The sequence below is a fragment of the Toxotes jaculatrix genome, chromosome 3, assembly GCF_017976425.1.
Source record: "Toxotes jaculatrix isolate fToxJac2 chromosome 3, fToxJac2.pri, whole genome shotgun sequence".
Classification (NCBI taxonomy): Eukaryota; Metazoa; Chordata; class Actinopteri; family Toxotidae; genus Toxotes; species Toxotes jaculatrix.
In genome coordinates, this window is record NC_054396.1 from 14,309,915 (window position 1) to 14,324,529 (window position 14,615).

The following is a 14,615-nucleotide window of genomic DNA, read 5'->3' on the forward strand; positions in this document are numbered from 1 at the left end:
AAAAAATAAAGATGTGAAGAGGAGCCACTGTGTGGGTCATTCTTTTGTCAGCTGCTTCACACACTGGTCACACAAACAGAAATCACACATAAGGAGCTAAATCTTTAAATTAATAAACAAGTTTGTCAAATTAAAGAACAACTCCAAAGACACATCACTCTACTACCAAACTGTACTCTACCAAGTGCAGACAGAATAGATATTCTGCCCTTGTAAGAATGAGGTTGAATTCCAAAAGTTTGATGCTTTAATTGAGATCTTTTTTGTAAAACTGGAATACAAACATAATGAAAAAAAATGTGTCAGACTTCGTTTTGCCTGTTTCTTGTGTAATCAGAAATACAAACTCATAAACATAAACTGAAATTATTATTTTCGTCACACGTGTGGTAAAATAGCGGCTAGCTTTGTGCTAATATAACACAGAAAAGCCCATTGACAGGCTAGCGCATTAGCGTCGGTCGCGCTATTAACTTAATAAACAACAATAAATCATAACGGTAAGTAATACAGGTAATTTACATAACAATAATATTACTCACAGAATATGTCCTTTCCAGGTACAGCAAAAGAAAAACGGCCGTAAGTGGAGACAACAACTTGAACAACGCTAAAGGTCTGAACTACAGAGGCCCGCAGGGACAAACAGTGCAGCAATGTAAACAATCCCCCGACACTCTTAAAGGGGCGGCACAAGAGAATACTCTTATTTACTAGTAAATGTTTAGGATTCGCTCTTGACCTGCTGTGTTGCCTGCAGAGCCCGTAGATCTACCACCAGCAGACAATTTGACTTGTCAGAGTAGGAGAAGCACAGGTGTTACTCATCACATTAACGATCAATAAGTTTCTATCCTTGTTGGAGATCTTAACAAGACACAGCTTTTGATTAGTATTTTAAACCTCTAATCTTTGACAAAACATTTTTTTTAATCTAACGTAAACTAAACAGTAAGTGAAGTTGTCAGTAAAAAGTACAATATTTCCCTCTGAAATGCAGAGAAGTAAAAAGTATTAATTTTGACAAAGTGAAAATGCTCAAACTACCAAGTACTCAAAACTGCATTATAGTACTTGAGTAAATGTACTCAGTTACATTCCACCACTTTTTAAAAGTGTTTTTGCCGATGACATTTGCTGGCCGATATTTTCATCTGCAATCGACTAAATCTTCTTCATTCATGTTGCTGTATTTACAAACTGGCTTTTATATGTACTTTTACTTTTGCTGGGTGTATACACAATACAATAAATCTTTACATTATTAGTGTTTTAATTTTTGTTTGTTTCATTGGCTCTAAATTCTGTTTTCCTTTGATATAGAACACAATGTATTGCATTTCAGATATCTACATTTATGATTATTACAGTTTATGTTACTGCCATCTAAATTCACAATATATTTTTTAAATATTTTATGGATATTTTAAAGTAATTTCCCTGCGAATATTAAGATACTTATATTGATATTTTTCTAATATTTTCCTTTTTTTCTAATATTTATAGAATATTTTAAATATTTTACTGATAATTCTATGTCTTGTATTTAACAGTTTTTCTGATTTTATATAAATTTGAATATTTTGTTTGTGATTGAAAATATCTATAACCCATAAGGAGATATTAGAGAACAGGCTTACAAGCTTGTAGACCACAAATTTTATTCAATACTGTTAAATGTCACGTCACATTATCATATCCATCCAAAAAAAAGAAAAAATGCAGACAACAAGACTGACAGGAATTGATTGACAAAGATGGTAAAGGTTGAGTCACTGAGGGAATGTTACCGCCGACTGAATAATGCTGGAAAATGAAAATCGTCACATTAGACAGAAAAGGCACTTTTGAAAGAAAATAACATCTAAATAACAAAACGCAGACTTGTTGGAGGTAGGATGACATGGATGGGAGGGCAAGATGAGACAAACAATACAAAAATGTTCAGGCATAAAATTAAAGCTGGAAGTGTGTTTCTGAAGTCCTCAACCACTCATCACCATCCGGACCAGTTCTATCCGGAGAAAGAAACCAAACATTAGAATTACACCTGAAAAAAGCAGGAACGTATTCAACATACATCTGTCTGCAGGGATACAAGCTTTCTCCTCACCAACCACAATCAGCAGCTCTACTCTACATTTGGCCTGATACATGTTATTTAAAAAATGAAAAACTTCTTCATCAAACAGACAAAGGCTGTGAGACGGGAACACTGAGACTGTGAGCATGTTACACAGTGACTCCCGTTGCTTTATATTCCACATTTTTCACATTTAGCTATCAGATATTTGTGTGTTTTTACCTTCATAGTTGATGCAGCCATTGGCGTCTTCATGTCCCGCTAAAAGAGTCTCCACCTCCTCCTCTGTCATTTTTTCACCTGGTACACAAACAAGAATTACAATCCTGAGGGGCTTCTACTTAAGATAAGAAACATGAAAAGAAAACAGACATAGGTCAGCTGTGATTACTTGATGAGGACTAACACCGTGTCTTGCAGATATCTGAGGTCTTACCTAGTGTGGTGAGGACATGGCGTAGCTCTGCTCCCATCACTGTGCCATTTCCCTCCTTGTCAAAGACTCGCAAGCCCTCTACGATGTCCTCAAAGGAGCCCTGGTCCTTGTTCTTAGCAATGGCCTGAAGCATGGGCAGGAACTGTTCAAAATCCAGCATCTTATGGTTCATCTCTGCAGGCGAATTAATAACAAACAGAAACATGAAAATGAAGTCACTGTAACAACAATAAATGGAAGTTCAAATCCAGTTTTCATAATATCAGATCTTTGCTCATTTATCAGTGAAGCATATCACATCACTGTGACGTGTAGTTAATAACCCAGTGCAGCAGTTTGTGTGGCAGGTTCAAACAGGTGCTCAAAAATCATGTTTTGGTTCAGAAGTGATTCCTCTCTCTTTAAACTTTGACTCTCGCACCAAACACAGAAATGAAACCTCCTTGAAAGAAACAATTAGAGAATCTCTAGCATATTTGCATAAATCCTAATATATTTTCACTGATTTTAACTAATAATTGCAGTAACTGTGCACCAATCCCTCACACCCTTAGAGCCCATAGGCCCTCTCAGTTCTTAAAGAATAGAATAAAGCTTATTTGGACAGAGGATTTTCAGGGCTATGAATTGTTTACATTGCAGAGAGAAATGCTCTGTAAACCTATCGTTCTCTACAACTTAAGTCCTATTATAACAAACCACAAACCAAGAGCACATTCACTGATTGAGGTTATGGTGAGGAAATATAACTGAACACGCCCAAGCTAACTGTAAACAACGATTAAATGATTGTGCAGAAGGTTGAACGGATTTGGTTTAATCATGTGAATAGTGTGTCAGACAGGCTTACCTTCTAATTTGGGGTTTCCCAGGACTTTGAGCACCTCAGCATTGACAGGGTTCTGTCCAAGGGCCCGCATAACATCACCGCACTGACTGTATGTGATCTTCCCCTCACCCGTCCGGTCAAACAAAAGGAAGGCCTCCTTGAACTCTAAAAAGGGGACGCAAAGGTGGAGCTCAGGTACAGCTGTACAGTACATTATCTTAATGAACATTACAGAAGACAAAAGCAAAACAGGGGCTTACAATCCTACAGATATGTTTCCCTGGAAGTAGGGGAATGTGCTTCTTTCCTAATCTCTTCCCTTCCTCCACATTAGCTCCTTTTGGATAATGAAAAGTTGTGATTTTCTGGCTCTTGTATTACTTCAGTATCAGATCAGCAGAAAACAAACTTTGAAACAAAAAACTGAAATATACTGTTTTGTTCAAACATATAATCTACCTCAAAAGGCAAAGGCTTCACATATCAGTATCAGTGGGTGGGGGGGCTGTTGGAGTAAATACCAACCTTGAACACAACAGTTGCTCTGACCACGACAACAAGACTTATTTTATGTTGATGTCACAAAGATAGCTGGTGTCTGATGCTGTTTTAGTGAGTGTCACAAAACAGTAGCCATGCCTTTAAGTACACCAGAGAGGTTAAGTCTAGGCCAACACCCTGATCCACACGCTGCACACAACCTGTCCTCATCATGACTGTTGACATGTCACTCATTGAAGTGTACATTTGGACATCAGCATGCAAAAACACACCGCCACGCTGCATCAAATTAGTGTTTTTGCAGAAAGGTACACCAGTCAGTGGCACTCGTGATGAACTCACCCTATATTAATTAAGTATAAGTCGTGACAAGCTTTGAACACTAACATTTTAACCTTATACAGCTGGAAAATGTTTAGTTTAGCTCAGTCAGCTAGTGTTACCTGCAGGGATCCAGTGGTTTGCAGAGACAAAAGTCGCGCTACAGGGTCGAAATTCGTGAAGCTGTTTCAAACGACGGTGATATGTTTATGACTAGATTACTGTGCCGTAAAAAAAATAAAAATAAAAATAATAACTTTATCCATTAAAAGAAGATAATCCCTTTTGCTAATCAGATGTTAACTCACCCATGATCTGGTCCTCTGTGAAGTCAGACTGGTTGAGGTAGGGTTAAAAGGCACAGGCGCGTAATGGTGAGAGGAAGACAGAAGGAGGCTGACATTAGTTTGATTTAACAAAAGCTTTGAGTTAATCCTGCATTAACTCTAACGTGGAGTTAAGAAAAGGATTGTACGGGCTTAACGTTAAAGCAGGCCAGGAGAGATACGCAGCTAGCTTAACGTTAACAAGGTTAGATGTTTTTAAAATCTGCGAATAAAAAGCAATTTTCATGTACTACGTATCTATACAAAGAGTGCCTATTTCTACATATTAGTCTGGTACACTGTCTTTGCTTACCATGTCTGTTTTTGGTTGTAAATCACAGACAGACGGAACAGCTTCTCGTATCTTCGGCAGTTAGCTCCTGGTCCTTCACATCCCTGGTGATGTCACCGCAGCTTGTCTAGCAACAGCCAATCACAGGCCTTCATTCCAGAAAGGCGTTTCCCACACAGCCTCCACAGACCACACCAACTCCAGCCTTGTGGAAACATAGTATGAAATGATAGCAATGCTAATAATAGAAATACAACATAGTAAAATATTAATACTATTTCCAGTAATAATAACTGGTAACTGTATAGTTGAATGCAAAAGTTTTGGCAAATGACAAGTTCTATTATGAAGTGAAAAGAAGTTAATACAAACCCTACAGGAAGAAGACATTAAAAATGAGCCTTTCTTCATATGCTTATACACTTTTACTTTATGAACTTAAAAACATACATACATAAAAATAAAATAACTGTGGCATGTGCAAAATTGTCCCAGTGTCTTCTACCTCTTCACATTATCCCAGACTGACTCCATGGTGTTGAGGTGAGGGCTCTGTGGGCTCCAGATCATCTGCTGGAGGATACTTCTTGTCACTGAAATCTTATCTGTGATTCTGGTTATATGTTTGGGCTTGCTGTCATACTGCAGAATGAATTTAGGACTGACCAGACACATGATGGATAAGAATCTGAATACCTGAAGTTCTTAAAACTCTTGAACCGTACTGCAGCCCTTGGGGAATCTACACTTAACAGACTCTCTGGTGTACTGTTACAGCAAAGTGTGTTAAAACTCAGAGGTAACAGGGCAATACAGTGTTGGTAATTTACAGATGTCCTTCTTGTTTATTCTTGCATTATGCACATTTTTTTTGGTTGACTGCATATCAGGAAGAAAAGCAAATTTACAAGATGTTCATGTGGATGAAACGTCAGTTCAAAATAATTGCAGCATGACATACTGACAAGAAATATGACAAGAAAAACATGTATACAAATAGTGAATCTTGCAGTTTAAAATATTGTGAAACCTGCACTCAAATTTCAAAAAACAAAACAATTTATTGATGGATTGTTTATTTCATCAGTATTCTGCTTTCAGATTCATGATGGCAATGTGCGACTGTCTGAATGTTAGAGAATTAATGGGTACAAATCACACTAGGTAAATTATTTCCTTCCTTTCATTCTGCCTCTTCACTGGTTGTCTCTCCACACTGAAATCGGACGAAGTCCAGCACTCGAGCCTGCTGACCCCTGAGGAACTGTGCTACAGTCCTGCTGGGGTCTCCCAGGAAGGTCTGAGGCAGCAGACGTGTCTCACTTTCACCACAGGGCAGGTCATCCATGTTGCCCAGGGACACGGGGGCCTCTCCCACTATGTGCTGTCCCAGCTTACGGCCTAAAGTTTCCCGTTCTGAATCCTTTCCTCCCTGGAATACGACTAGTGCACCGTACCGCCCCATGGCCACCTCAGTCTGGCCGCTCACAGGGCTGTGCACATATGAGCCGATGTGCCACTCAGAAGGGACGCCAATCGTCACTGCACGTTTCACTGACATGTTCTCACCGAGGCGACCTGAGAGGAAAGCGGGAAACATGTTTTATCAATGGATGGTGCAATAAGCTCATTTTAGCAAAACATACTTTATTTCTTAGATAATAAAGAATTAATTTTGACGTCCGAATGACTCATTTTTCATAATATAAAGTCAATAGTTTACAGTTCTTGTTAGGCCCATAAATGCTTTTGTTTGTTCTTCTTTCTTTCAGCTGCCTGCGGTGGCCAAAAACAAAAACACTATAAAGCTCTGTAGAGAGAATTTGCAGATTCAGGTGATAATTCTCTGCAGGTTCATCATTAGGAGCAGGCCCCCTTTCACAATTGTCATTTGATATATTGTTATTACAGAAATCATGATTAGCTGCTTCAAAGTCTTGTACTGCTTAACTCAATCAACGCCCAGTTGTCCACAATCCTATAGAATATTTAGCAATGAAGACAGTGCAGCTAAATCAAATCCAGTCCCCAGATGTCCTCAGTGAGACCAGCTGGTGTGCATGTGAACATAAGCACTTAGGTCAACTTACAGTAGATAAATGCTATGTGGAATTACCAGTTCTCCCGTACACAGGATGTTTTATTCTTTTGTGCCATAATAACAGGCTGTTACATGACTACTTATATAGATCTAAGTATGTATGTAAATGTAGTCGACAAACCCTCATCTGCCTTTGTCACAGATAATGGTGCTGAAAGGATTTGCAAAGTAATCTGTAGGTCTAGGGATGTGACATAAAAAATACCTACAACCAACTTTACAAATGCTTGTCCTTAACTGATATGAACAAATGCAGAATATATCCCAAAAGTAGACTCCAAAGCTTTATATACATCACAGTCTTCACATTATTCAGTTATGTTATAGCAGAAGTGAAATCTGCCCAACTCCTTCACTGAATCATAAACATGTGAAAACAAATGCAGTGGACAAATCAAATTGAATTTCATTAGTGGGGAAAACTGAGTTAAAGAAACACTGGTAAACAGAGCATGAGGGCTACAGAACAGCAGTGTTTCAGAGTGAAACTGAGAAGCATCACTTCATGGAAAAATAAGTCCTTACTGACCTATTGTGAGAGCCACTTGGTCTGCAAGTGAAGCTCCTTCACCCACAGTGAGTTTGCTAAAGTCTTCACCTGCCAGGACGCTCTGAAAACAAATATAACATGTTAGCGGAGTCAAAGTATAAATAAAGTTCCTGTGGAAAAACTCTTTAAGTCAAAATTTAGTAAAAAGCATCACTATGTGGTCTAATGACATATCAACATGTCATCACACACTGTAAGCTGTGTACAGCCCTACTTTGTAATATTTTAAAAAAAATCTCAACGTGCACTTAAGCTTCATTTTCAGATTTACATAACTTTGCATGTGGTGATGGAGGTCATGTGGCAGAAAAGCAAAAATATAATTCATAAAACACCAGCTTCATGAACAGAGATTTTGTAGTTCTGTGTAAATCAGTTTCACTCCATTTACATGTGATTCCTCCAGCTCAGAAAGGTGAAGTCAGATTTATTGCAGCCTCCCATGATTTAAGAGCAGGCTGAGAGTCACTGACATTCTGATGATGCAGTTTTATGAACAGCTCATGCATACAACTGTGTAACTGTATTGACTTGGCTGAACAAGAAGAGTCAACTTCTGTCAATACATGAGAACCTTCCCCACACCAGCCTGCATAGCATACATAGTCTGCCACTTTATGTATCCAATTACATTTAGAAAAAAACATGTTCAGTAATTAAACGAATCCATTAAGTAATTATTTAATTAAATGAAAGAACTTTCATTTGATATAACGACTTCACCTTGATATATCCTGTCTGGCTTTGGCTTTTATTCTGGTGGTGAGCCAAGGTGGCAAATGCCACATCCTTAACCAGCTGCTGGAACTTCTCATTGCGGGCGACAAAGTCTGTCTCACAGTTCACCTGCGTCAGACAAACAAGAAGACATATCACTGAAAGCTGCCATGCCCGCCAAACTGGAGACAACTGAAATGCAGATGTTGGTTATAGGCACCACTGGACTTACCTCCACCATTACTGCAGCTCTATCTCCTATAAACAGACCGATCAGACCCTCTTTGGCTTTGCGGCCCTCCAGCTTGTTTGCTTTGCTCCAGCCCTCCTTCTGGGCCTGCGCGTGTAGCCAGGTCTCTGCCTGAAAGTTTGGAAGATTATATCAGTAACAACACAGCTATATTGTTGTATCACATCTGAACTGTGAGTGCAGAAGTATATAAGTCAGGGGAGGGGGTTACCTGTGCTATGTCATTATCAAACTTCTCCAGTGCTTTCTTGCAGTTAGTGAAAGTGTAGCCGGTGCTTTTCCGCAGTTTCATCAGGAGGGCTTTGTCTGCTGCCAGGAGCTGACAACCTGTGTGTAACGACTGTACATGCTGGCAAAGGCCGACCTGAGGATGACAGATGGTAGAAGGTGTAATATCCAGAAGAAATTCACAAAGCCCAGAGACATAGGTTTGTCTTTTGCAGACAGTCAGATGTACTAAACTTCTGTCACAACTAAATGCCACTTAAAGCAAAATATCACGCACACGCGTCCAGCCACAATCACATCTAATGAACATGAAATATGAATGAATTAGCGAGGTTGCTCATTGAAAGTGGCCCAGTAACGTTGGCTGGTCTGTCAGAAAGTACAGAGTGAGTACGAAACCAGCTCCTGACAGCTCAAACTGTGGGTAAAATGTAAAGGATGTGACTCAGTGTGAGGTTTAACACGCTCACCTTTGCGAAGTCTCTTGTAACTGTTCTGAATAAAAAGGTTAAAGACATTATTTCAGCCCGGAGAACAGAGCTGACTTACGAAAGCTCAGAATGTCATTGAAATCCACGCTGGGTGAGGAAGCCGTGCAGGGACAAACAAGTCGACGTCAGGCCGGTTGTCATCACTGCTCAGCGCCCTCTACAGCCTGGGAGTGCAGTTGCATTTCTGAGGCAGTATCCAGCAACTGACTGGTCCTCAAAAATCGCAAATCTCTAATCTAAAAACAATGTGTGTTAATATTCTGTCCGTATATTATATCATTCTGACCTCAGAATAAATATTTATGATCTTGAAAGTATGTTTCCAGAGCAAAAACCTAAATAAAGATTTGTATCTGGTGCTTCATCCACCTGCCTGCCAGCACTATGTTCCCGGCTTGGGGCCTGAGACCCCTACCACGGGTCACAAGATAAACCTGAGTGGCCATGAGATGATGAAGAGGACAGAAAGGCAAAGCAGAAAGCAGCAAAACATACAGCTGTGACAACACTGCTGTTGTCAGCTCTTTCAGGCTTTCTTCTTTCTGTAACAACAATAAAGCAGTTGAACCTGAAATTATGTGACCAGTTAGAATTTACTCAGAAAATGTGTGTCCCACTTTTTTCATCTTTTCTAACTTAGTTTAACCTAAAGTGTAATTTGGAGGCAAGAAAAACACCATAATTTCACTTATGATTATGGACACAGTTGTGAGTTCAGCTGCACTGACAGTAAAATCACAAGAGAAACTACAAATGTGTAGTTTTCTTTTGTGGGTAAGAACTGGAAAACCATGAATCATTTCAACAACATATCTTCCCCATATGTCTAAAACCTTCTGAATATATTAAGTATTTGCCATTGTACACCCTTCGTTTAGTTTTGCATCTTTGCCGTGAGGTATTTGTCATTCCGCAAAGAGCATGTGACCTCAACCAGGAACACTGAAGCAGGCGAGCTATTCTGGGTAATCTGAGCTATCTTGCACAAACCCTGCGAACTACAGCATCTGGCCACTCTGGCAGGAGAAAAAAAGGAAAGGTCCCGAAAGACTTTATAAATTTAAAATTATTTTATTTTATATAGGATTTCATTGGTTTACTTTGAAACACAATGAAGTGTAAATGAGAGATTTTACTTTTAATTTAAGGAGCATGTGCTATTTGTCAAAATAAATGTAAAAATTCAGAAACTGCTGTTGTTATCACAGCCCACACCTTGATATGGTCTTATTTTTATACATTAAAGCACCGTCTATGTGTGAAGCAGCTGCGCAGTTTCACAGATAAAAAACTGACAGAAAATTCATTTACATTTTTTAAAACATTTTCTAAAAGTTCCCACTTTGTTTAGGTGTGTCATGGTTCTCCAATGCCTCACGTGTGTTTTGAAGATCAACAAATACAACAGTAGCTTATGATTGAGACACATGTCGCATCTTTGCTTTTAGAGGGTTTTTATCTAGAAGACATGAAGTGACTGACATCCTGACCTATGGGCTGGGTTAATGTGAGCACCGCATTTGGATTGGTCAGGTGAAACTCGCTATAAAAAGGAGACCATGGTAACAGTCACTTCACCTTGTTTTCAGGTTCGTGCTCAGCCAAGATGAAGGTCATTGCTCTCCTTGCACTTTGTGCGACCCTGTTCTGCCAGGGATACAGCAGTAAGAGATTTTTTTTTGTCTGCTCTATTATCACCATAACCCATTATCACAGATTTATCAACAGGCACAAACAGGACATCACTGCATACAAACCTTCCTTGTTGGTTTCCAGACTCCCTGGACTCGTGTCGGGGTCGGTGTGGTTATGGGACAGACAGTAATTTCTACTGTCAGTGCAACCCATCCTGTGAGCGCTACGGAGACTGTTGTTCAGACTATGTCGAAATATGTAAAGGTGAGAGCCAAGAGCAGATTCTTGCTTTATAACTAATCCTTAACACATTGTCGAGTTCTGTAGAAATGTTTTCATTCACCAGCGTCTCAAGTCTGTTTCTTTTCCTTCCAGATGGAGCCATGTCTTGTAAAGGCAGATGTGGTGAGAAATACAACTCTCAGAACAAGTGCCACTGCAACTCCAAGTGCACCCAACACTATAACTGCTGCAGCGACTACACAGACCTCTGTAACAGTAAGACTAACCACACACCACCTACAGCTGACCCTATACCGTGTCTCACTACTGTTAGCCGCCTAGCTTCTATCTGTTTGTGCTGCTCCTTCCTGAACAGTTATGACACCTGGTGACATTCCCAGGGTGCGCAGTAAAATCAGTCAAAGTCAGCAGTCAAACAATGAGGCCTGTGGTGCTGCACTGAAAAAGATCAGTTTCTCTCTCAATTACCTGTAGTTTGTGAAAATAATTAAATTTTAATCTGTGCTGTCCCGGTTTGGAGTTTTGGACAAGTACATGAAAAGGGCATTCACTCATGTACTGCTGTACAAAGTACAATTTTGGGATACTTTTACTTTACTTGGCTATTTTTTTATTTACTACTGTATAGTTCTACTTCTCTACATATATTAATTGTGGTTTGTTTTTTTCAGTTTAGAATTTTACATAAACTATTACTCAGTGAAGGGATCTCAGTACTTCTTCCATCACTGCTGATTGTGAGACCAGCCGTCATTGGGCAAATCTTCTTTCAGTATGTGACCAGCAGGTGCTGCTGTTGTGCTTAACAGTGTATTGGAAGCAAACATGTTCCTTCCTCAACTTCACCTTTTCCCTCCTTTTAGTAACACCCAGTCACAGAAGAAGCGTTTAGATCCTTGAGTAAAAGTAGCAATTCTGCAATATGCTCCATCACAAATAAAAGTACTGAATTCAGAAATGTTATAAACAAAAAGTACTTACAGTAAAATATAAAAAATAAAACTACTCAATATGAAGAACTGCCCCTCTTAAAGTGTGTATTATTGTACTGATGTAAAATGTATTATTAGTATTATTATTAATTATTATCTGTAAATAGCATTTGTGTCATAGTATATTTTAGTTGAACAATTTTATACACTTTGGTGATGTTTAATGGAATGGAAGTAATCAAGTACTAGTTCCTCAAAATTGAAAGTATAATACTTGTGTAAATGTACTTACTCTCCACCACTGGTAATATCACATTTGCTGTCATAGGTTACCAATAAGTGTGTCTGTGATTTTCAACAGGTGGCGGGGGAGGTGGTGGTAGTGTGATCACTGATGCTGAGATCAAGGCTGTCTCCGAGACGCTTTATGCTCTGGACTCAAACAGGGCTTCAGCCTCAGAGTTGATTATTGACCCTCAGGCTCTGGTGCCCGACTCTCAGACGAGCTCGCAGACAGATCTCTCCTCCAGGCCGTGAGCGGACAGTCTTTTTAGCACAGCAACCTCTCACTGGCTCCTCTTTTTGGATCTTGATCTTGGTGTACTTGCCCATTTTCTTCTGTGTTATATGTTTGTGCTTCTGCTTGCGTTCCCAGCTTGTTCCGCTACCTGGATGAGGACGCACTGTTCTCCAGACCCACATATGCTGCTCTCCTGGCTGTGCTGGACAACTACCAGAGGATGACTGGACAGGCAGAGGACTTCAGCCCTCAGCAGCTGGCTGAGCAGGAGAATTTTGTCAAGGAGACCATGTCCAACACTGAGCTGGGCAGAGAGCTGTTTGCCTTCCTCTACACGAAGGGTAATAAGGTCCATGTGTAATTGTGCATCCTGACACTGGCTCAGCACTGCCACACAGAGGTCTGGTGATGCCACTGCTCTAGTGCAGAACTTTTCAAAGTAAAGGGAGAGAGTTAAAGTCAGTGAGTTATGTGTACTACGGCCTTGTTTGTTTGTTTGTTCGTTCATTTGTTCGTTTGTTTGTTTTTTCCAAAATTAGCTATTAGCAGTCCCTGTTTGTAATGTGCTAATGGATGTAAAGCTATCACTGGATTATTTTGATACAGAAGAAACCTTAAAAACGAAAAGCTCCTCAGGGACATTCTGGTGCTATAAAAGTGTGTTTCTTCAATGATTTCTAAGCCTCACGTGTCTCCCTCCAGCTTCCACAGTTTAAAAACCTCTGCTCTGATGTAAAAAAAAAAAGTATGTTATTCTGCATTTTAAGGCGTCTATGCATCAGAGGAAGCGTTCGTACAGGATCTGAAGATGATGTGGTTTGGTCTGTACTCCCGCAACAACAACAAGATGGACTCCAGTGGCTTTGAGCACATCTTTGCAGGTTTGGACAGAACAGATGTCACCACAGTCTTGTCTTGAAAATAATTCTCATGTGTTTATTAAGAGCTGCATTCTGTGCGGTAGGAGAAATCAAGGGAGGGAAGGTGTCTGGCTTCCACAACTGGATCCAGTTTTATCTTCTTGAAAAAAGGGGAAAGCTGAACTACTACAGCCACAGCTTCAACGGGCCTGTAAGCAGCCACAATACAGACCACAATATGGTGATTTATGCTGTGTATAAGTGAAGCACGTCCATCATTTTCTCTCTGTCTGTCACTTTCAGTGGACTACCTACCCTGATGTCTTGGGGATGCAGTTCAAGTGGGATGGCTACTTCAAGCAGGTCGGCTCTGCAGTCATTGGCTGCAGCCCCGAATTTGACTTTGCCATTTACAGCCTCTGCTACATCACTCGCCCCGGAAAACAGTGAGTAAATCTAAATGTCCTCTTATGCCCTCTGGCTTGTGAATCTTTTCTGATTCAAATTTTTTTTTTTTTTTTTGTCCATCGTAATCAGGTGTCGTCTGAGCCTGGGAGGAAAGGAGCTCATTATTCAAACGTACACCTGGGATAAATCTTTCTATGGTGATGGGAAGAAGTTCATCGGCTCTGCCTTTCCTGCAACTCCCAACTGAAGCTGCCATCTGCTAAACAATAAGCAACTTACACAGAGCAGTGTGTCTGTCTTTCATTAAACTCATTATACAAATGCTTTGAAATAATATTCCCAACAGAAGCACTTATCTCAGTGTGAGGTACTCATGAATAAACGTTAAAAGGTATGAGGTGATATAAGTGTGTCACACCAGTTGATCTTTATTCCCAACACATTTTAATAAAGCGATTCAAAATAATCAGAAAAATGCATCTGTCTTCTGGCTTCTCTCTTAGATGTGCTCCAAAAGCGGCCCACCCTGACAGATGCATACCCACTCGCGTGAATAAAACCCTAAACCAGACAGTCGATTAATTTGCGGTGGAACATTTCTGAGCAGTCTTACAGAGCATGAGAATGTGGTGCTCTCCCAGGGGCACGATCAAACTGTGCCTAATGGGGCAAAAAATGGGCGTTTACACACCCTGAGCGGGCACAATACTGACACCAACCCTTCAGCAGTAAGAGCATGTGTGCATTTGACACAATTGCTTATTGTTTTATATAACAACAAAACAAAACCAAAAAAAAAAAAGAAAAAAAACACAAAACAAAAAACAAATGCAGTCTCTTGCAGTATGAACTATAGAAACAAAAAGACATTAACAGATCCTGTTCTGCTTGA

General features: G+C 39.9%; 3 protein-coding genes across 3 annotated transcripts; 1 reads left to right on the forward strand and 2 right to left on the reverse strand.

Annotated features, from left to right (window-relative positions):
- Positions 1 to 1,650: 1,650 nt before the first annotated feature.
- myl6 (myosin, light chain 6, alkali, smooth muscle and non-muscle) lies at positions 1,651 to 4,912 on the reverse strand. The gene is made up of 6 exons (XM_041034769.1): positions 4,810 to 4,912; positions 4,479 to 4,506; positions 3,370 to 3,513; positions 2,520 to 2,693; positions 2,306 to 2,383; positions 1,651 to 2,014 (listed from the first exon to the last, which is right to left on the reverse strand). The coding sequence occupies exons 1-6, from the start codon at positions 4,810 to 4,812 to the stop codon at positions 1,986 to 1,988; spliced, it is 456 nt and encodes a 151-aa protein (XP_040890703.1). The 5' UTR covers positions 4,813 to 4,912; the 3' UTR covers positions 1,651 to 1,985.
- Positions 4,913 to 5,612: 700 nt separating this feature from the next.
- tsfm (Ts translation elongation factor, mitochondrial) lies at positions 5,613 to 9,231 on the reverse strand. The gene is made up of 6 exons (XM_041034155.1): positions 9,105 to 9,231; positions 8,618 to 8,770; positions 8,389 to 8,517; positions 8,163 to 8,285; positions 7,419 to 7,500; positions 5,613 to 6,366 (listed from the first exon to the last, which is right to left on the reverse strand). Exons 1-6 carry the CDS (start codon positions 9,150 to 9,152, stop codon positions 5,972 to 5,974), a joined length of 930 nt encoding a protein of 309 aa, XP_040890089.1. The 5' UTR covers positions 9,153 to 9,231; the 3' UTR covers positions 5,613 to 5,971.
- Positions 9,232 to 10,709: 1,478 nt separating this feature from the next.
- endou (endonuclease, polyU-specific) lies at positions 10,710 to 14,189 on the forward strand. Its single transcript, XM_041034456.1, has 9 exons — positions 10,710 to 10,789; positions 10,902 to 11,024; positions 11,136 to 11,258; positions 12,297 to 12,468; positions 12,591 to 12,796; positions 13,223 to 13,336; positions 13,420 to 13,526; positions 13,619 to 13,761; positions 13,853 to 14,189. Exons 1-9 carry the CDS (start codon positions 10,732 to 10,734, stop codon positions 13,968 to 13,970), a joined length of 1,164 nt encoding a protein of 387 aa, XP_040890390.1. The 5' UTR covers positions 10,710 to 10,731; the 3' UTR covers positions 13,971 to 14,189.
- Positions 14,190 to 14,615: the final 426 nt, after the last annotated feature.

Excerpts from the sequence above, each read along its gene's own strand:
- myl6 (XM_041034769.1), bottom strand. Across the intron at positions 2,694-3,369 it reads GGGAAACCCCAAATTAGAAG|AGATGAACCATAAGATGCTG; the intron begins GTAAGCCTGTCT and ends ATTCGCCTGCAG. Across the intron at positions 2,015-2,305 it reads TGGCTGCATCAACTATGAAG|AACTGGTCCGGATGGTGATG; the intron begins GTAAAAACACAC and ends TTCTCCGGATAG.
- tsfm (XM_041034155.1), bottom strand. The coding sequence starts at position 9,152 with ATGTCTTTAACCTTTTTATTCAGAACAGTTACAAGAGACTTCGCAAAG. Across the intron at positions 7,501-8,162 it reads GCCAGACAGGATATATCAAG|AGCGTCCTGGCAGGTGAAGA; the intron begins GTGAAGTCGTTA and ends ATTTGTTTTCAG. Across the intron at positions 6,367-7,418 it reads CCAAGTGGCTCTCACAATAG|GTCGCCTCGGTGAGAACATG; the intron begins GTCAGTAAGGAC and ends CTTTCCTCTCAG.
- endou (XM_041034456.1), top strand. The coding sequence starts at position 10,732 with ATGAAGGTCATTGCTCTCCTTGCACTTTGTGCGACCCTGTTCTGCCAG. Across the intron at positions 12,469-12,590 it reads ACAGATCTCTCCTCCAGGCC|CTTGTTCCGCTACCTGGATG; the intron begins GTGAGCGGACAG and ends TTGCGTTCCCAG. Across the intron at positions 13,762-13,852 it reads ATCACTCGCCCCGGAAAACA|GTGTCGTCTGAGCCTGGGAG; the intron begins GTGAGTAAATCT and ends CATCGTAATCAG.